This window comes from Triticum aestivum, chromosome 1D (genome assembly GCF_018294505.1).
Source record: "Triticum aestivum cultivar Chinese Spring chromosome 1D, IWGSC CS RefSeq v2.1, whole genome shotgun sequence".
Lineage (NCBI taxonomy): Eukaryota > Viridiplantae > Streptophyta > Magnoliopsida > Poales > Poaceae > Triticum > Triticum aestivum.
The window spans coordinates 321,824,842-321,845,202 of NC_057796.1; the positions used below are offsets into that span (position 1 = coordinate 321,824,842).

The 20,361-nt window shown below is 44.8% G+C and overlaps 3 protein-coding genes across 3 annotated transcripts; 1 reads left to right on the top strand and 2 right to left on the bottom strand.

The window, feature by feature from the left end:
- Positions 1-786: 786 nt before the first annotated feature.
- LOC123181767 (glyoxysomal fatty acid beta-oxidation multifunctional protein MFP-a) lies at positions 787-9,435 on the top strand. The gene is made up of 18 exons (XM_044594103.1): positions 787-969; positions 1,628-1,699; positions 1,779-1,835; positions 1,917-1,970; positions 2,060-2,127; positions 2,225-2,306; positions 2,900-2,955; positions 3,080-3,382; positions 3,476-3,562; positions 3,986-4,160; positions 4,237-4,358; positions 6,502-6,665; positions 6,742-6,996; positions 7,694-7,815; positions 7,884-8,005; positions 8,478-8,626; positions 8,720-8,858; positions 8,986-9,435. Exons 1-18 carry the CDS (start codon positions 876-878, stop codon positions 9,022-9,024), a joined length of 2,160 nt encoding a protein of 719 aa, XP_044450038.1. The 5' UTR covers positions 787-875; the 3' UTR covers positions 9,025-9,435.
- Positions 9,436-14,804: 5,369 nt separating this feature from the next.
- Positions 14,805-17,248, bottom strand: LOC123181768 (uncharacterized). The gene is made up of 3 exons (XM_044594104.1): positions 16,846-17,248; positions 16,437-16,610; positions 14,805-15,986 (listed from the first exon to the last, which is right to left on the bottom strand). Exons 1-3 carry the CDS (start codon positions 16,870-16,872, stop codon positions 15,729-15,731), a joined length of 459 nt encoding a protein of 152 aa, XP_044450039.1. The 5' UTR covers positions 16,873-17,248; the 3' UTR covers positions 14,805-15,728.
- A 27-nt stretch (positions 17,249-17,275) lies between these two features.
- LOC123159115 (uncharacterized) lies at positions 17,276-18,808 on the bottom strand. Its single transcript, XM_044576936.1, has 2 exons — positions 18,209-18,808; positions 17,276-17,904 (listed from the first exon to the last, which is right to left on the bottom strand). Exons 1-2 carry the CDS (start codon positions 18,806-18,808, stop codon positions 17,842-17,844), a joined length of 663 nt encoding a protein of 220 aa, XP_044432871.1. The 3' UTR covers positions 17,276-17,841.
- Between the last annotated feature and the right edge of the window lie 1,553 nt (positions 18,809-20,361).

Genomic DNA, 20,361 nt, shown 5'->3' on the forward strand with positions numbered 1-20,361 from the left:
CTACGGGAGCTGTTTAATCTCAGACATTTCAGTCTCAGAGTTACTGTTGAGAGGACATTTGGAGTTCTGAAGAACAAGTTTAAGATCCTAAATCAGAAGCCATTCCACACTTTTCCCACCCAGGTTAAGCTTGTGCTTGCCTGTGCATTCTGCATAACTGGATCCTGCAATGGGGTTGTGATGAACCGGTGCCTGAGGAGGAAAGCTGTGACGCCTGACGATGTTGTCAGATACGACCATGATGTAGAGGCATTTAACAACGAAGGCTGAAAGAACAAAATGATGAAGTGGGCACATATAATATGGGATAACAGAGGTCAGATAAGAATCTGAAGAAGAAGAAGAGCAAGAGCAGCAATAGATGAGGACAAGAAGAAGAAGCCGAAGAAAAAGAAACAACAGCAACAGAGGAAGATGATGGATAGCACAGATGAACTTTCCCCATTCAGCCATATGGCTCTTAATAATTTGTACTGCCATTTGATAGTAGTTAGGATTAACTGTCATTTACTTCCTAGCAAGGACTGAATGTTCAGATCATGTGTGGTAAAATCGTCACTACTGAGAAGTGGTGACAATAACTTATGCAGATTGCAACCAAACAACGTGTCATATGTGCGCCTGTTGCAACACAGCCAACTAAACGGCCGGTAAAAATTAATTACCCATGCTGCTAGCCTAATGCGAGTAATCAAACCACGTGCATATGCTGATTTTTGAGCTGTTTTTTCTCAGCTAGGCCCATCGCCATCGGAGAAACGCATGCAATGTAGGTAAAAGTTGGTACAGCAACCAAACACGCCCCTGTTGCTTCACTCAAGAAAACCAAAAGGCAGCTTCAGCTGTGCCGGCCGGCCGTCTCGCCCCTGACGGAGATGGCGAGGGGCGCAACCACCATGGAGGTCCGCGACGACGGCGTCGCCGTCATCACCATCTCCAACCCGCCCGTCAACGCCCTCTCCTTTGACGGTATATCTCCATTCCTCCCGACCGTTTCCCCCCGGATTTGGCCTCGATTCCGCGCGGTTTCTGGAAGATCCGCGTGGGATTCCGCGCGGTTTCTGGAAGATAGCGGCCCCGGCTCGTCTGCTGGAGCGCGCAGCGTGCTGTTTACTGACGCAATTTTGTTGCCCATTGGGGAATTCTTCGGTTTTCTCCCAAGATCATGGAATTTCCTAAATTGATCTGCTCACCACGTTTCAGTAGCCCCCACATATGCAGAACAACGATCGGCCATGACTGCGGCAACGGAGTGGCTCTGCCTGCTGCCTGCTAAAGATTACCGAATAACATTGCTCCACCCACCTGTAGAACTGTATGCTGTAGTTGCCTCTAGAGTCTAGAGGTCCCCCCATTTCTTCGTGCCTATATCCTGACATTGTGTCATGCAAGCAAGAAACAACGTGTGTTGCTACCGACTAAAAAAGGTTCATTATGTTTATGAAACTAATTAATGTATTGAATTGAAGTGCTGCTGAGAGCAATCGAGATAGCAGCACTGTTCCGTGTGCCATGTTTATTAACCGACAAACTGACGATCCATCAATGTTCAGTCATTTTCCGCACGTAGGCGAATTCTGTGGACTAGTAATGTGGGCATGATAGGTCTCTCTTTTCTGTTCTGCAGTCATAGCTAGCTTGCAGAGAAACTATGAAGAAGCTCTAAGAAGGAATGATGTCAAGGCCATCGTTCTCACTGGTATTTAACAAAATCACCTTGTCAGGCATGAGGCATCCTATGCAAGTGCGGTATTTCTAGTGTTTTACACTTTGTGCAGGGGCCAAAGGGAGGTTTTCAGGTGGATTTGATATAAATGGATTCGGAAATAAACCAAGTAAGAACAAGGTGGTACATTGAGTATTTTGTTGCATTGCTCACTTTCATTGCTAAGTCTCTGTATCCCCCACCCACCCAGAAAACGAGAAGCCCGGGTCCTTTTCTATTGATTTTCTGACTGGCGTAGTGGAAGGTAACTTATGAGCCTCTTCGTCTAACCCAAGTTTGTCAACAAGTAGACCTTTTCCTTGCATTTCATCACTAAGTACTAGCTGCTGCCAGATGCTCAGAAGCCGTCAGTGGCTGCTATAGATGGTGTTGCTCTAGGTGGTGGCTTAGAGCTTGCAATGGTATGTTTAGGTTCTATATTTGGGGTTATGCTTAGACCTTTTCGGTTTCTTTGAAGAAGTGTCTATTTGCTCAACACTGTACTTTCTTCTTATGCAGGTTTGCCATGCTCGCGTTTCTACACCGTCAGCTCAATTAGGACTACCTGAACTTCAGCTTGGTATCATTCCTGGAATGGGAGGTACTCTCAAGTCTCAGCATGGTCTTGCATGTGATATTATATTCTCATACTTCCCTGTGTGTACTTCTTACCTTTGGTCTAAACATGAGTACATTGTGCGCTGCACCTGTCTCCTTTGGAAAGAGGCTACCGTGTTCTTGTTCATATTTCCATTTTACTTATGGGATACAAAGGAAGCAAAAGAAGAATGGTAGATCCATATGCCGTAGGATGGAAGAGATTCAACCCCATAAGCAATTGCTCTATGCAGGACACAGTAGATGTTGAATTATGACTTCTCGAACTAATTAGGCCTCCTCAGGCCTGGGGCATTTCATTCAATAAACATAATCCACAGTATACATATGAAAGAAACTAGGAAGAAAGGGAACTTGGTGTACTCTGTTAAAAAACACTCTTTTGTTTATCCGTCTGCTGTATCATACAGCTAACCATGATACATAATCATTTTAAAGGAAAGGTATCTATAAAAAATGTTCCACAGCAAGTTCAAGAGACGGCTCCTTGGATGTTGATTTCTCTGCTAAATTCACAGGCTGCTCAAATTTTCTTTTTTTGTTTTATGTTGATTGAAAGGTCTTCACCTGCTGCAGGAACACAACGATTGCCCCGCCTTGTTGGCCTGAAAAAAGCTCTTGAGATGATGTTGGTATGGCTGATTTGTACATTAAAAGATGCAATGCATGCACAGTTGTTTTCCTCGTGTTGAACATGCAAGAAAATTATGAGAGTGTTGTGTGTTGACCATGAGTACTTGTGTCTTTTCTTAATAGATGTCAAAGTCTATAAAAGGAGTAGAGGCTCACAAATTCGGTTTGGTTGATGCCATAGTTTCAGCTGATAAGCTGATCAGCACTGCCTGTTCTTGTGCTCTGGAAATCCACGAACACAAAAGGCCATGGTTAAAGAGTCTCCTGAGAACGGATAGACTTACAGATATTGTGGAAGCAAAGAAAATTCTCAAATTTGCGAGAGTTCAAGCCCTAAAACAGGCTGCTAATCTTCAACATCCATTAGTTTGCATTGATGTTATTGAAGAAGGAATTCTTTTTGGCCCTCGTGCCGCCCTCATGAAGGTAATCACTTGGTAGTTCTATATTGTGGAGCATCTACCATAAGCCCTTAGTGGTTCTTAGTGCTGTTCAATATTCTATTTTGACAATTGACAGGAAGTGCTTTCTGGAAAAATGCTTGAGCAGTCTCAAACAAGCAAAAGCTTAAGGCATTTTTTTTTCGCCCAACGTGCGACTTCAAAGGTTGGTAGAACTGCAAGGTTAAAGCTTTTGAAATGTTTGTTCTCATACTTGGTTTTGTCCAGCCTCAGTAGTTAGTGTTATTTAGTTATCGGCTTCTAGTAAAACCAAAGCACAATGATCCTACTTGTATCTCTTTCAGTCTAATTAGTTGAAGGTCATCATGCTATAAAGTGCAGTACATATATTTATTCATTTTATAAGGTGAAACTTACGCTCTGAATGTAACGGGTGCAAAAAGTTCCGGATGTTTGTATTTTGGTTTTCCTTTATTACAAGTAAGCTCCTTTTGAATCTACTGATAAAAGATGTTCATAAGGTCGGTATAGGACCATTAGTATTAAATGGAAACTAAGTTTTTCTTGGAAGTGACAGGTTTACCATGATGTATGCTTTCATTTATCTGACTGTCTCATGTTCTAATAGATACCAAATATTACCAACTTGGGTTTGACACCACGGAGAATACTAAAGGCAGCTATTGTTGGTGGAGGTCTAATGGGATCCGGAATTGCAACTGCGTTCATACTGAGTGACATTGTGGTAGTCTTGAAAGAAGTAAATGAGAAGTTCTTGAATACTGGCATTAACAGAATTAAAGGTGAGTTCTTTTTACCTTGGAAACTTCTATTGAGATTGTCTTTGAAGTTTTCATATATTCTTTCTTTTCTGTTCAGCCAATTTGCAGAGTTTTGTCAAAAAGGGACGAATGACCCAAGAAGATTATGAAAAGAAACTTTCTCTGCTGTCCGGTGTTCTTGACTACGAGCAATTTAGAGATGCAGATGTGGTCATTGAGGTAGATCCAGTTTCTTGATAAATACTCCCTCCGTAACAAAATGTAAGACGTTTTTTATGCCCTATGCAAAACCAGAAAACGTCTTGCATTTTAGTACAGAGGGAGTACTTCTTTCTCTGATCTTGTTCTACAGGAAATATCACTGAATACTGATCTAGTGACTGTTTCATCTTGCTCCTCAATAATAATCTATATAGACGCATACAACTGGTGATATTCAAGGCACCTCCTTCACTTTGATGCCTAAGAAAATCGTACTAGAATTCTAAATAGGAAAATCGACTATTAGGCCCCACAATAATCTAAAATGTAAACATCCTACAAACTCCTATTATAAAGTCAGAGAAAAGAAGAAGGAGCTATACCGCTTATTTTGCTATGGACAAGTTATGATGGTCGAGATTATCGTATATAGATAGTGGTGATATTTGAAATATAAAATTGTAGAGTAACATGCAGCTGCACTGGGCAAGTAAAATCTCGCTGGTTTGTGTTAACTTCCAGCATAGTTATAAAATCAGAAACGGTATCAGGATATTCGCTTTACAACATTTTTTCCTCTTTGATAAACAAAAATATTCACTTAACTTAGGCCAAATAGGCAATGATTGTGATGGAAAATTAATGTAAGTCTTGGAAGATTGTGGAAGCAAGAAATATTTTCTTATTTCAATTACTACCATTTGAACAAACCATAGTGGGCACTTGGCCTCCCGGCCTCTCTCTCCCGACCTCTCTCCCCCGAGGCGGCGACGCCGCGTCGCCCCCGGGGAGTCCCCGTCCACACCGCCCTCAGCCCTCTCCCTCCATCGCCTCCCACTACCGCCGCCGTCGCTGAGGACGCCGCGGGGCGAAGCCCCTGTGGTGAGGCGGCGGCGGCGGCGCAGTCCTCGGCCGGCGGTAACGCGTGGGTGCAGTGGCGTCCATCTCCCTCCTCCTCCAACGGCAGTGCGCAGCAGGTTGGCGGTGGCCAGGAGATCTCCGGCGGCCGTTGGCGGATGAGATTTTGGCTGCGATGAGATCTGATCTGGGCCCAGGGGGTTTAGATCGAGATCCACTGCGGCTGCGCCTCGTCTCGACAACGGCAAGAGGAGATCCCCCCTGGGTAATCTTCGCGGCACGAGGACGTCCGGGTCTCTTGGCCCGGGCATGGTGGTGGTGGCTGCCTTCTCCACCGAAGGCGGTTGGCCAGGCTGGTAGTGATGGATCTTGGATCCCACTATTAGCACCGGCGGTGAGTTGGGGAGACATAGTCGCCGGTGAAAACCGAGCCGACTCCGGTCATGGCCGGCGATGGCGGCGTCTACGTCGTTACCTTGATGAAGGCATCGTCAAGCAACTATCGTCAACCTGCTCGTGCCGCTCCAGGAGAAATCCTAAGATCACCGGATCGGACGATGGCGGCGCTGCGGTGTCGTGTTCCCTATTGGGGGCATCGTTTGTGGAGCGGCGCCGGATGGAAGAGGCGTGAGGTGGTGTGGCGTGCCTTCTCTCGCGTCGACGACGGCGGGTCTCGGCGGCATGGAGCAGCGGGGTCTTGCCGGTGGGCGTGTGATGATGGACAAGCGCAGGATGGTGGCGTTGTCTGACGTCGTGGTGGCATTGACGGCAGCTAGACCGGGCAAGGTAGATGCAGCAGTACAACACTGAAGATGGATTGGTGGCAGGTGGCTGCGGCGGCCTCATACCAGGCAGGCGTCCTGGTTGAGGAGTGCGTCGGACTGGTGGGTGCCCCATACCCGGCAAGAGTCCTGGTTGGGACCTCAGGTCTTAGATGTTAGGTTTGGCTGCAAGGTCTGTTTGGTATTAGGCCCAGGCTATCAGCATCCCTTCATCAACTGGATAGGAGTAGCGACAGATGTTGCCTAGACGGTGGCTTTAGTCTTACTGTTGTATGACTTTGTAAGGTCTTGTGTGAATAATTAATAAAGTGGCTGCATGCATCGTCCAGATGCAGAGGCCGGGGGTCCTCCTCCTTTTCTAAAAAAAATTACTACCATTCTATCAAACATTTGCTTATGTATAATCATTTATTATGTTCACCACAGCTTTTGAGTCAAGCAGTCTAACTCGCACTAATGTATATGCTTAGATGAAGGAGAGCACATAATGATCCTGACAGCTACTTGATAAAATCTTGCAGGCCGTTATTGAGGATCTATTGCTGAAGCAGAAAATATTCTCTGATCTTGAAAGGAGCTGTCACTCTAATTGTATATTTGCCACAAATACTTCAACCATAGACTTGCGGTTAATTGGCCAACAAACAGCTTGTCAAGATCGAATTGTTGGTGCCCACTTCTTCAGGTAGAGTCCATTGTGCACTTAATATTCTATTTCCCATCTTTCTCAACTCAAGTATCTAACTGTAGTATACTTGCAGTCCAGCTCATGTCATGCCACTGTTGGAAATAGTTCGTACTCAGCAGACTTCCTCACAAGTTATTGTGGACTTGCTAGATGTGGCAAAGAAGATACGGAAAACACCAATTGTTGTTGGGAGCTGCACTGGGTTTGCTGTCAATAGGATGTTTTTTCCTTACGGCCAGGCGGCTGGTTTGCTCGTTGATTATGGTTTGGATATATATCACATAGATCACGTGATAGCAAATTTTGGAATGCCGACGGGACCTTTTCGGTAAGGATATATCGGATATTGTGAGCTGCACTGAATTGGCCAGTTCCCTTACATACTGGAGCAGTTAGGCTACGACTTCTAGTGAATTACTGCAGAACATTAAGATCAAGATTTTACCCTTGTTTTCTCATTTCTGATATCATAGGAACCAACTATTGTTCAACGCTTTGACAAAGCATTATGGTTCAGTGTTGAACTTAGATGAATAATAGCTCATTTAGATGTAAGCTTACACTGCTAGTGTTTCATCCCGGTCCTCTGCCATATGGTCCTTTTTTTTTACTTCTTCCCCTAGTCAAATACTCTATAGTTAATATATTTATGTTAAGTTAGATAGAATTTGGTTGCTGGAATTTTGTATCTGTTAAGTTAATAAATCAGAGTAGCTGCTTCCTTTTGTTTTTTATTGGTTTCCAGTAGAGTATTATGGTAGGACCGTACGAGTCTTTTGATGGGAAACATATTTATGCTGTCGTGTTCCACTTTTGGCTGCTTTATAGAGCTTGTCTGTTGTTTGCTTTGATATTGGTAGAATTAATGTTTTTTATTATCATAGTAGCGCCTTAACGTAGTTCCCGTGCAATCTAGTTCAGAATAATGCAACACCTGTGCACACCTTCATTTTATTGACAGAACATTTTCATGGATGTCTATTTATTTGTCTGACAGTAGTTTCTTTTTTATCTTGTCTGTACAGATTAGCTGATCTTGTAGGTTTTGGCGTTGCCGTTGCCACTGGAAAGCAATATTATAAGAGTTATCCAGAGCGATGTTATAAATCACGTCTTACTGAAATTATGCTCGAGGAGAACAGGACAGGTATCGAAAATATACTTCACTTAATGTTTGGTATCTCATGGTTATTTAGCTTGTGGACTCCTGGACAGGTGAATCTTCTCATAGGGGATTTTATCTTTATAATGATAAGCGACAAGCTTCTCCAGATCCTGATATCAAAAAGTATGTTGAGAAATCAAGAAACATGGCAGGTGTTGCACAAGATCCTAAGGTCATGTTATATCTAACTTAATTATCTACTTCTGGTTTATTAAAGAATGATTTGAAACCCCCCAAAAAATCTTGTTATCGATACATCGCCTGCATGAACACACATCAATCTCACAGATGTATTCGTCTTAGTTTCGCAGGATACCTTTTTCTATCCCTGGCCTGTGTCGTGTCTTCTTTTATGTGTTCATTTTCTTTCCATGGTCTGTAAGATGCAGAAAATTTGGCTATGATATAAACCCAACTTAAATGATTAGTTCAAGTCCAAATTAACTCAGGGCCCTATTCAGTGCACTATAAGCTAGTATATGAGAATTACAAGATGTGAACATTGTACCATATCACAATTAATCAAGTACATATTGTCTGCGTGTGCATCTTTTGTCTATCATCGGTGTACATACCAGCCTGTCGACTCAGTCTTTCATTGGTTTTGCTCAAAGAAATCTGACAGTCGATTTCATTTCCCTCAGCTGATGAAATTAACAGACAAGGACATTGTAGAGATGGTCTTCTTTCCCGTGGTGAATGAGGCCTGCCGAGTGCTGGATGAGGGAATTGCACTGAAAGCATCTGACCTTGATGTAGCATCCATTATGGGAATGGGCTTCCCTTCTTTTAGGTCCAACTGCTTACCCCTGAGCTGATATATATTTATCCTAACTGATATATTTATCTTAACTGATCAGTTCTATGTGATCTCTTTTTACACCAGGGGTGGAGTGATGTTTTGGGCCGACTCTCTCGGTGCGGAATACGTGTACCGCAGACTGGATGCGTGGTCCAAGGATTACGGAGAGTTCTTCAGACCCTGTGAATATCTAGCTGCCAGAGCTAGTCGCGGCACATCCTTGGTAAGATTCTGTTGCATTTTCGTGTCGTTGATGTAGCTTTGGGATCCTGAACGGCGCCTCTTCTCATTCTACTGAATTTTGTGCCCGTGGCATCGCCTGATTGTGCATCCCCTGAAAACTGTTGCAGGCTGCCACCACAGCTGATGGCACCAAATCGCGACTCTAGATCGTGTACCTGGGTGTGCTGCCGTGTCCAGTCGGGATGGAGGAGCTGCAATGTTCCGGATACAATCGTGTGTTAGATGTAATAAAGTGCACGGCAAAAATGCTAGGTTGGTTTTGAGTGTTGGTGGGTGCGGCTTTTTTCCTTCTGCAGCAGCTGCTGTGTGATGTGTTGCCGTGGTCTTACCCACTGTGCAGTAGTTTTCTGCATCGCGGATTCCCCTGGCGCGCTGCTGCGACGTGTCCGCGAAACCTCTATGGGCGTGTTTGGTTACCGTTTGCTACAGTATCTACATCGCATACACTTCTCAATCCAGTCTGGTTGAGCAAAAACAGGCCCTAATACGCCATCTGCAACTTGTTTGAGCAAAAACAGGCCCTAATACGCCATCTGCAACTTGTTTGGTTGCCTGCATCTAATGTCTCTGCATTAGGTAATACGCAAGTGCATTTTGTTTGGTTGCATGCATTGGCTCAAGCGGCACATGAACACGGCATTTGGTTGCATACGACGTACATGTTGTGCTTACCTTGTGTACCCTAGTTGGTGAGCTTACCCACACCTAGCACACCAACGACACATCACATCAATGGCGATGAACTGGGCGAAGATGATGAAGTTCTTCAGCTTCAACCCAAACTGACGATCCACCTTGACACCTCCAACCTTGCCACTGTCAACACTGCTGCCTCCGTGCTGTCGCACCCAGTCGGAGTAAGCTTGTTTTGCTGCTTGTCTAGTCTTGAACCCTCTATAGGTGCTGTTGCTATATGATGCTACTTGTGCACTGGCTTCTTCCCATGAACTATAAACCCCTGAAACCTTACCGATGAACACGGCATACCACTTGCCTTAGCAATGCACAAGAGTAAGAGTTGAAGCAGCAAATCAATGAAGCACACAAGTAGCAAGCAAAGTAGCACACAAACAACAATGGAGCAGAAGAGAAGAAGCATGCATGATCATACAGCACAGCAAATTCTTCCTAGCACTACCTTGGTGTTAACCTACCACCACATCCAAAAAAGGGTGTCGTCCTACCACCGCAAGTTCACCATCAGCGTGAGGGGTTAGTATATACCACCTCATCAAAATATACAGACTATCAAATAGTTTTTGAGCCCTAGCTACACAAAATGTATGTCGTCGTCGTCATCGTCGTCGTCGTCGCTACCGCCATCGCCGTCGGGGATCATGCACGCTCACAGGCAGCACTACTCTAGTAGTAGTGCTTGCCCAGCCAGCTCGTGAGCCACAGCACCCTGTGAGCGTCGGCCATGGCAACGAACCCAACACCCTGGGCCTTGTTGTCAAGCAGGTGGCTGAGAGCTGCCATGAGAGCCTCGTCGCTGAAGCCACCCTGGGTCATGACAGCGCCATACAGGTCAGGGTGGACGTCGTGGGGCTTGCACTCCCTGATGGCTGTTGCCACCTCCTTCACCGCCTCAGTCATGCTGCAAAAGATATTGATCTCCTCCTCCATCAGGCCTCCTCTCTTCCTCTTTCTATCATGGACGGGGTCAAATGGCTTGTCGAAGGGCTTCGCAGCTGGCTTGTCAGGGCCATCAAGGACCTCGACTTCCGGGGTCCCAGGGAAGTCTGGCATGGGAGAACCAAAAGGCTCCCCCGAGCCCATGACATGCTTTCCAGTTGCCATCCCGAAGGAGAAGATGTGCTGCATCTGGCTGTAGTTTTGTATGGGTGTGTTGAGGAACTCGGCGTCTCTTGGGTGGTCCTAAGAATGAAACACAAGTGTTGTTAGTTGCGATTAGGAGTAGACAATGGTGGACAGTATGAAAAGGAAGAGGGCTGTGAGCTAACCGCGGCATGGCCGGCGTAGTGCTCTGCCTCCAGAACTATGGAGCAAGTTGTTCTCATCCCATGAGGCACCGCTAAGGTCTCTTAGCTTGGACACTTGGATCCATCGACCTCTCCATTTCCTCAGGTGGTTGTACACCTGGGTGGCAGACACCTCCTGCCCACAGAACTCGAACACCTGCTTCGCAACGGTGTTCAAGTGCACCTCCTTGAAGCCCTTGTCAGTCCTAAATCCACTAGAGATGAGCTCACACATCTTGTTCAGCACGAACGTGGACATGGACGGCTGCCACTTCATGTTGTTCGACCTACCATCTTCTTCGCCTTTGCTGCTGCTACCTTGAGTGCAGCGGCAGCAGCAGCAGCAGCAGGAGTTGGCTCAACGAGCACTACTGGCACATAGAGGGAATCAGACGCGAACACCTCTGAATCAGGTGCCATCTCGGACATAGGCTGCGAGTCCTCGACAAACGATGGAGCAAACTGGTTGTCGGACAGGACAAGGGCCTGAGTAAGATCTTGCGTCTGCGTGGTCATGTCCTACAATCGTAGCATGCATTGATGGTAAGCATAGCACACAACATACCGGACAATCCATGAAAGCAGAAGCATACATGTACATGGTTCATCACTATCATACTAAGCACATATGGTTCATCGCTATCATACTAAGCATACCGGACAACCTATGAGCACGAACATACATTTACAACAAACAACATGCTATAAATGGACCACCAATAGGTATAAATCGCAGATCTAAGCACGAATCAACACAAGCACAAGGTTCAACTTCAAACCCTACTACTAATCTAGCCTACCACATGTTTGAACATCTAGCCCTACCATAAATTGCAACCGCAACATAGCAATCAATCGTATCAGCTCACAGATTAGACCACTAATCAACCATGCATCTAGATCAAACCCTAGCTGCAGCTCAGATCTAGCTACAGGGAACAGAGAGAAAGGGGGATTGAACTCACAGAGGCCATGGCTGCAGCTCGAGGACGAGGGGGGACAGTCGTGGAAGATCAACGCCGGCCGGTGAAGGAGCGCTGACGCCGTGGACCGCCAGCCGATGAAGATGCGCTGCTTACCTGCTCGTCGGTGCCGATGCGCGTTGGCGAGAAAGCTCGAACGGAGGAAGAATGGTGGCGGGAGTTGGGGCGGTGAGGGAGGGGGCTAAATAGGGGTGGACTCGGCGGGAGGTGAGCTGAAATCCTCCCGCCGATTTTTCGGCGACGCGGGCGAGCTCGCGCCATCTCCCTGCTCGCACGAGGGGAGAAGCGCGTCGCCGTCCCCTGCCTCGCCCGAGCCAGGCTCGCGAGCTACTGCCGATTCGTGCGTTTCCTCTGGATCTGGCTTGGACATGCTTTAAGTTCCATGCGATGCGGGCCGCACAGTGAACGCGGGCTACCAAACGGACTCAATCTTTTTCGCACAGGCCAGGCTGGACCATATGCCAGCAACCAAACACGCACTGTGTGTTTTTACAGGGCCAGGGATAGTGCATGCGATCCTTGGCAATTCTGGAAATAAAGTGCCGACCCTGTGTCGTTTCCTTGCGTTGATTTCATATATACCAGACCTCTGTTGAAGCGCTGTATTTTTGCGACTGCGGAAAACGGAAATGATGTGCTGAAATTTTCACCGGCCGTATGCAGATGCAGAAAATGATGTGCTGGTTCATGTACCGAGAGCAGAGGCGTGCAGCACGTATGCAAACAAAAGCGGAGCCCTCCACGTACCGGACCAGCTGTGGTTCCAACGTCGACGTGTCCAAGAGGCGTTTATCCCCTTGAGCAAAGCAAACCTAGGAACTTCCCGGTCCGTAGCTACTGAGGCGTGAATTTGTGCAGGGTGACGAGTCCCCCTGACTCCGCGCGCTACGTGGATGGACCTCCACGGCCGCCGGCACTGACACATGCTCCGGCCGTTTCCCGAAGGCGCGCGGGCGACGATTGACAAGCGGGTCGTGGTTGTTCGTTTGGCCAACGCTTCAGCAAAATATCTGGTGCATCGAAGCTTGTAGTGCTACCGGTGCATCGAGCTCATATTATTTTTTTAAAATATTTAGAAAATTCTGAAAAAAATTAGCACACTTACACAGCATTAATGTAGGTAGTCACAAAATTTCAAATCAAAATTTGAGACATAACTTGACAAACAAAAATGACAAATTCAACACTGAATAGTAGTAACATAACTTGGGTTTTATATTTGGCCCATTATCACACTGATATCAAATTTGTTATTTTTGTATCTTAAAAAATATTTTGAAAATACGAAATGTAGTGACATCCTACATTGATGTTGTGTTAACATGCATTAATGTAGGTAGTCACAAAATTTCAAATCAAAATTTGAGACATAACTTGACAAACAAAAATGACAAATTCAACACTGAATAGTAGTAACATAACTTGGGTTTTATATTTGGCCCATTATCACACTGATATCAAATTTGTTATTTTTGTATCTTAAAAAATATTTTGAAAATACGAAATGTAGTGACATCCTACATTGATGTTGTGTTAACATGCTAGAATTTTTTTTAGATTTTTTAAAAATATTAGGACATATGCCCGTGCGTTGCAACGGGAAGGATAAATTGGCTGCATCTGCAAGCACAACACCTTGTGCTTCGGTACGAAGAAAACACTAATTGCCCGATCCTTCAAAACGCCCACCCACGCGGTACGACATCCGGACGGTGCCACCGCCGGCAGGCAGGGGCACGAATCGAGGTTTAGAAAAATTGTGGGGGTCATGTTATACTCTCTTTGCAAGGTATTATTAGACTGGTGGACCACTTGGTCTCAGTTGCACAATGATCACAAAATGAGTTTTTTGCCGATGGTAAAGACATCTCCAATGCGAGGTAATACATATTTTGCCCTTATATAGTTTTGGAGCGTAATACACACGTTCGAACCGAAATGCCTCAGACATTTTTAGGACTCTCATGCTACTTATTTGTCCGCTCGGCTTGCGGTTAGATCATGTTTTCTCGTCTCAGTATTCCACTGTCAACCCACATTACCCAAAAAATAAGGATTATGTGTGTTAGAGGACCTCTTAGGAAAAATAGTTTTTTTTGGCAATCGAAGTTTAAATGCTCTACTGTTTGCAGCCCCGAAATCCTGGAATGCATCCTTTTCTTATAGAAACATCCTTCCATCTTTCCTTTCATCTATGGCAATATCCTTCCTTTCATAGCCCGAAATTCCTTTTTTTACAATGCACGTATGCAACGTCATACACCTCATTTTCCTTTTAATTATCCGTTTCGACCGTCTAATCCCAGACCTCATCTTAGGGCTTGTTAATTGTCTACATACCGACGTATATAAATTGGTGCGTTCTGATATACTATAGCGAGGTGGGACTATTGATTCAGAAAAGAACATTATAACACAAGGAAAAGCTAGCTTGCTGGTTGCCTTCTTAGAAAGGACGAAGAGGTTGTGAGTTCGATACCTTGCCAGCGCAATAATTTTTGCCTAAGCCCACTCTCCTATTGCCGGGCTGCCACTTCAGCTCTGCCCGAGGCCCACGAGAGGAGGGAGATTTAGAAACGGAATAACCTAAAAGCTGGGTCTCGGAACAGAATTTGTACCTCACGAAATATTCTAGTCCTTTTGCTAACGTGGACTCTTGGCGTGTTGGTATGGCATGTGTCTCATGTTCTGGTCGGGGGTTCGATTCCATGACCTTTTCTTTTTCTATCGGAACGAAACGTTTTATCTCTTCGCCACTTAAAAAACAGTCAATTATAAAAAAACACAGAGACCTTTAGTACCACCTTGAATATGTTTTAAATTTAAACTGAAAGCGTAAAATCACGGGAAGAAGCGTATTGTGACAGTGAACCCGACAAAGTCAATCCGTGCTTTATTATTACTATATTATATAGTAAAAATGCCCGTGCGTTGCAACGGGTATAAACAAAAAAATGTATGTGGTGAATTTTTATTGAGCAAAACTGTATTAAAAATACTTAAAAGCACCAAATGTGATTTTTGAAAACAGGTACATATCATTAACGAGTACTTTTGAGTATTTTGCAATAGGAGAGGCTTTTGAGTATTTTTGAGTAATTTGCAATAGGAGAGGCAACGGGTATAAGCCTCTCCTGAAAGTCTAAGCCTCTCCTATTGCAAACCCTGAAAGTCTAAGCCTCTCCTATTGCAAAACCATGTAAGTTCAAGTAGGCTTTCCTTTACTTTGCTTGCAGGGGCATCAATAATTTGTTTTTTAACTTGATCTTCCATATCATTATCCAACCTCTCAACCTGTTTGTCTTTGTCTTATTTTTCAGATTTGTTTCGGTGGTTGCAACAACATCACTACTCATTTACCAAAACTGGAGCCTGCTTCTTTGAGCATCGCATTGTTCTCATCTTCTCCTTGACAATGTTGTGCAGCTGCCTGGTTGGATCTAGCCAATTAAGCTCAAAAGTTGATTCTTTCTCTTCATTAGGCCCAGCAGAGTTAGGAAGGAACCCGACCACAGTCTATATCACGTGCTCGTCAAATCAGCAGGGAACTCACCTAGCGACGCCAACCTGAGCCTCTGAATCTCCTGCTCCTTCTCGTCACACATAGGAGGCAAGTAAATAAGCACGAGAAGAGAAGCATCATCTTGGCGAGTAGGCCCCACGCTGACCTCTCTTGTACGTTGCTGAGCAGGCACTTGCCTGTAGATCATGGCATGTAGAGGCGGCAGCGACGACTACATGTACTGTGGCATCGGGGGTGGGATCGCTCCCTAGTGTTTGATGATTGGCATGCCTAGCACGCGCCTCTGTGTCCGTCGTCTCCAATGATCCTGCCCCTTTGTTGGCTCATGCGCCGCTGTAGTCGGTGTCGACTTGCTTCTCTCGTTATGCTCCTCCAAGGCGGCGCCCTTCTTGGAAGAGACGTAAGTGGCTGCTGCCGCTCGCCTGCACGGCAACCGGACTTTGAGCCTGAGGCGTGCCTGCGTTGCTTGCGATAGAGCTTGGAGACGATGTGTGCCCCTGATGCACCAGAATGTTGTCGTTGTTGTTCTCAGGCACCACCAGCTCAGGGACAAGTACGCCTTCAAATTCGAATCTGGCGTCACCGTAAAAGAGGAATATGCTAGAAACTCTCACTTTAGTCTGAAACATTTGACTGTTTATTAGATAGGAATATGCAATGTTGAACTGGAATTTAAATGTTTTGGTTGCAAGTTAACTCGGGACCACTCTTGTTGTCAGATATTTGTGATGTGAGCAAAACCATTGTACTACATATATAAATTGCATCAATACAGTTTATTTTACAAAAGCACACAATACAGTAATTTAGGATATAGACCAGAGGTTTCTATATAATCTAAGCATTTAAAGGAACATATTTTCACTCATGCTGCCATAACAATTTGACAATAAGAACTACATTTTCGGCAATATAATCGAGAAATTATCAATCGCTAAGACCCTAGCTAGAACCCAATAATGATTTATAACAAGGATGGTCAAGCAAGAACAAGATCAACACCATCTTTGAAGTTTCGTCAAGCATGTGATGTACAGCAACCAACAATGGTGGAGCAAAGTGAGTTGTACCTGAATAGTGCCCGACCGAAGCGACTCGGTGTGAGATTTCGTAGCCACAACCATGGCAAGCGTGCACAGCCTCACCATGAGAGAGAGAGGGCACCAAAGCCATTTTGGCTCAAATAGGATGAAGGTGTTAGTGGTAGGAGAAGAATATGCCCCCTGGTCGTTGCGTAGACAGCTCTGTGCATGCAAATACAATACAAAAAAATGTTGAAATTGTCAGCTGAATAGCAAATTCAGTTAGAATTTCGTGTCAACATAAAACCCCAATTTAATGGGATCAAGAAATCTTCTTTTTACAAAAATAATAAACGTAAGCGCTAGAACAATAGTTGTACCTAAATAAAGTTTATAGATGCACATGAATAGATCCACACGAACAGAGCCAAACGAAGGGTCGAGTCAGTAACCTCACCATGATCCCGAGATAATTGCTATCCATCTGGAGGTGACTCCATCATTGCTATGGAGTAGAGCTACAGAACCGCAGAACAATATCTCTCCTCATGAAAACCGGGGTGAGAAGAACATGTAGAGGAGCATCATATCAGGTCACATAAGGTGCGATGTCAGGCACGCCAGCAGCCGGCAATGGCATGGAGAAGAAACATAGCAGAAGCAACTGAGCGAGGATGTAGTGGATCAATGGGAAGGTCAACGCAGCAGCTTGGACCAATTGAATTGATGGCCATTAGATAGGTCGGTGAAAGAGAATTGGGTGGCGCTTGGCTAGGGTCTTTCTTTGCAATGTTCTTCTTCTTCGGGATTGCACTCCATCGCCACACTTCCTCGTGGTCTTCTCCATCCCCCTAGACCCCCCCCCCCCCCCCCCCCCCCGCGCGCGCGCTTCTTCTCACGCCGTCCCGCGGTCTCGTGTCGCTCGATGGCCTCACTGCTCGGTAGCTACTTCACTGTAACAATGGGAACCAATCTTGTTTAGAGAGAAGTTTTTGTCAGTGAAAAGTACAAAATGCATGGATCATCATGAAAACGAATAGCAGTACATCATAACCAAGTGAAGAAATAAATAAGTGAAAGGAACTTGCAGAAATCAATTGCTTATGCAAGGATAATCTGCAAAATATGTTTGTTAAGACAAATCTAAAAACCAAACTGCTTGTGTGACTCTAATTACGAATTAAATTGCTGAACCAAATATGTTTGTCAATACAAATCTGAAAACCAAACTGCTTGTGTGACCTTAATACGAATTAAATTGCTGAACCTCAGTAATAGTGGAAAATATATTAATAACCTACAGGGTAAGACTTCCAATCCTATTGTTTGCTAGCATGCATAGCAATGTGACTCCCAGCATACACCAACAATGCAAAAAAAAATTAGAGCTGGAAAGCATGAATACCTAATACAAAGAACATAATGATGAAAAACTAATCCAAGCTGAACAGAATCAAATCCTACAGCTCATCCATCTTATGAGGAAAGGATTCCTGCTTCCAAAATCTAATTGTCTCTGCAAATTCATATGACCATTATAAGAATAATTAATATATCTCACCATGAGCGCCCAGATCTTATTGGAGCTGCTGTGTCTAGGCATAAAAAGGGCAACACCTAACTGTAACTTCTTTATACGATTGAAGAAAATTTGATATACATTTGTCAAACAATAGGAGCCGGCATACCCATGTGTCTTGAGATTCCACATGATGTAAATTAATTAGCAACCCATTATTCTAGTAACCCAATTAACTCCCACCATCATACAATTTTTTGAATCATATGGAAGGAGAGTTAGTCTCATATGTGGGATTTACCTCAAGGATCTGTGACTGAAACTGGCTAGGACAAACACACAAACACCTTGTGTGCAAACAATAACTGAGGACATCCACAAACACATGTGCGTCTAAATTGAGGTGGAGGGTGGTGCAGAGGGGGCGGAGAGGTCGCGGGAAAGTGCAGCGACGACCGGCCGGTGGTGGCTCTGGTAGAGCGACGAGCGCGAGCCCTCCCGGGCGGCATACAACGAGGAGCTCAGGCGCGCGAAGGAAAGGAGGAGATGAAGCAGACTCGTGGTGCAGGGTGCTTCGATCACCTCCGTCATCCATCGGCCGGCGGCCGGCGCGGCACCGGACCAGCTGGCGGTGGCTCTGGTCGAGCGGCGAGCGCGAGCCCTCTTGGGCGGCGTACAACAAGAAGCTCGGGCGCGCGAAGGAAAGGATCAGCTGAGGCAGACCGGTGGTGAAGTGTGGTCCGATCACCGGCGTCGGACATCGGCAGGCGGCCGGCGCGGCACCGGATCGACCGTCACGCAGGTCGTGCGCCTCCTGGCGGCTGGGATCAGGAGGAAAGGGAGAGAGAGGAGAGCCCGTGGTCGTGTCTGTTCCTGGGGACGAAACGTTTTTAGTACACATTGGAAAAAGACTGCGGGTTTAATAAAAAAAACAGCGGGGAGTTTTTTTTTTTAAATCTGCGACGGTGAACCCGACAAAGTCGATCCGTGCTTTATTATTAAAATTAAAAATAGGGAAAGATAGCAAAAAGGGCCCGTGCGTTGCAACGGGTAACAAAACCGTGGTCTTCAAATCAAGCCATTGATGAGAACATAGTAACTATATGAATCATGCATGTGTGTTGCAACGAGAAAAAACATCACACGCTCCTATCCGCAGAAGTATGACGCAAGACTCTCTCCCAAAAAGAAAACATCACACGACTCTAACACTCCATCCACCCGCCCCGGGCGCACACACATAGGCACATGTCCTCCATTTCAACATGTTACCTCACCCGTGTTGCTGCTTGTCCTCCTCCCCGTCGTAAAAAAATAGGTTAATGTTGGTGTTGTGATTTACCCAAACGATAAAAACATAAGAAGTAACATGCTCTAAAAATTCAAAGAAAAAAACAGGATTGAAGCATACACGGTTGCTATACATTGATTTGCTGAAAAATTATGTATTTTGTGGCAACGAAGGAGAAACTCAAAAACCTAAAAAACCTACGAACAGGCAAATCAATTACATGACTAACATATGTCGAGACTCAAGTCGAATCTACAATAGCAGATCCAATTTCATTGCAATAAATAATGCGACCATATCGACATTGGCAGTAATTAAAATCATTTATATGTTCGAGATAAAGATTAGTATCCTATTTGCAATCCACATACCCATACTAAAATATACTCCTTCCGTTCCTAAATATAAGTCTTTTTAGAGATTCCAGTATGGACCACATACAGAGCAAAATGAGTGAATCTACATTCTAAAATATGTCTATATACATCTGTATGTAGTTTGTAGTGGAATCTCTACAAAGACTTATATTTAGGAACGGAGGGAGTATTACGTTTTCTCATGTTTTTGTTATTATGAGTTAGATTGAAACGGTATATTTTATCTTTGTTACATTATATCTAAAGAAAAACATTCACACTCGATCACTCCCTGTTAGCATTTCTAGATAAATGTTGTGTTGTTAAATCCACATGCATACAGTTGAAGATGCTATCATGTGGAGCCGCAGGGTCTCATACAGTTGGTGTAATACAGATGGCATTGGCTTGAGGTTAAAATATCATTTAATTTTAATAGGTTTCATACCTTGTACGCTTTTGCACCAACACCATCTAAATCTCTTCGAGCATGATACTTCTGGTCAGAATCAACCGATACCCACCTGGAAATTGCAAATCAGCTAAAGGTAAGTAGTGAAGAATAAGACATGATGGCAGAATTCTAAAAAAATTCAGCAGAGCAGAGACTTGATGGGAATTTTGCCAAAAGTCTTACACTGCCTTATACGGTTATATTGCCAATTTTCTCAGATTAATCGGCCTTTGCCAACACCAGCAACATCGCCAATAAAAAAACTGTGCTCTATCACCAGTACGGAGATGATGAAGGTGCAGCTGGCATACATACAACAACAATAAGGATTTACAGGAGGTGTGATGGTACAA

Excerpts from the sequence above, each read along its gene's own strand:
- LOC123181767 (XM_044594103.1), top strand. The coding sequence starts at position 876 with ATGGCGAGGGGCGCAACCACCATGGAGGTCCGCGACGACGGCGTCGCC. Across the intron at positions 2,956-3,079 it reads AAGCTCTTGAGATGATGTTG|ATGTCAAAGTCTATAAAAGG; the intron begins GTATGGCTGATT and ends TTTTCTTAATAG. Across the intron at positions 3,383-3,475 it reads CTCGTGCCGCCCTCATGAAG|GAAGTGCTTTCTGGAAAAAT; the intron begins GTAATCACTTGG and ends GACAATTGACAG.
- LOC123181768 (XM_044594104.1), bottom strand. The coding sequence starts at position 16,872 with ATGGATAGCAATTATCTCGGGATCATG. Across the intron at positions 16,611-16,845 it reads GCAATTATCTCGGGATCATG|AGCTGTCTACGCAACGACCA; the intron begins GTGAGGTTACTG and ends TTGCATGCACAG. Across the intron at positions 15,987-16,436 it reads TTCGGTCGGGCACTATTCAG|ACTAAAGTGAGAGTTTCTAG; the intron begins GTACAACTCACT and ends CAAATGTTTCAG.
- LOC123159115 (XM_044576936.1), bottom strand. The coding sequence starts at position 18,808 with ATGTGTACTAAAAACGTTTCGTCCCCAGGAACAGACACGACCACGGGC. Across the intron at positions 17,905-18,208 it reads TTCAGTCACAGATCCTTGAG|AGACAATTAGATTTTGGAAG; the intron begins GTAAATCCCACA and ends ATGAATTTGCAG.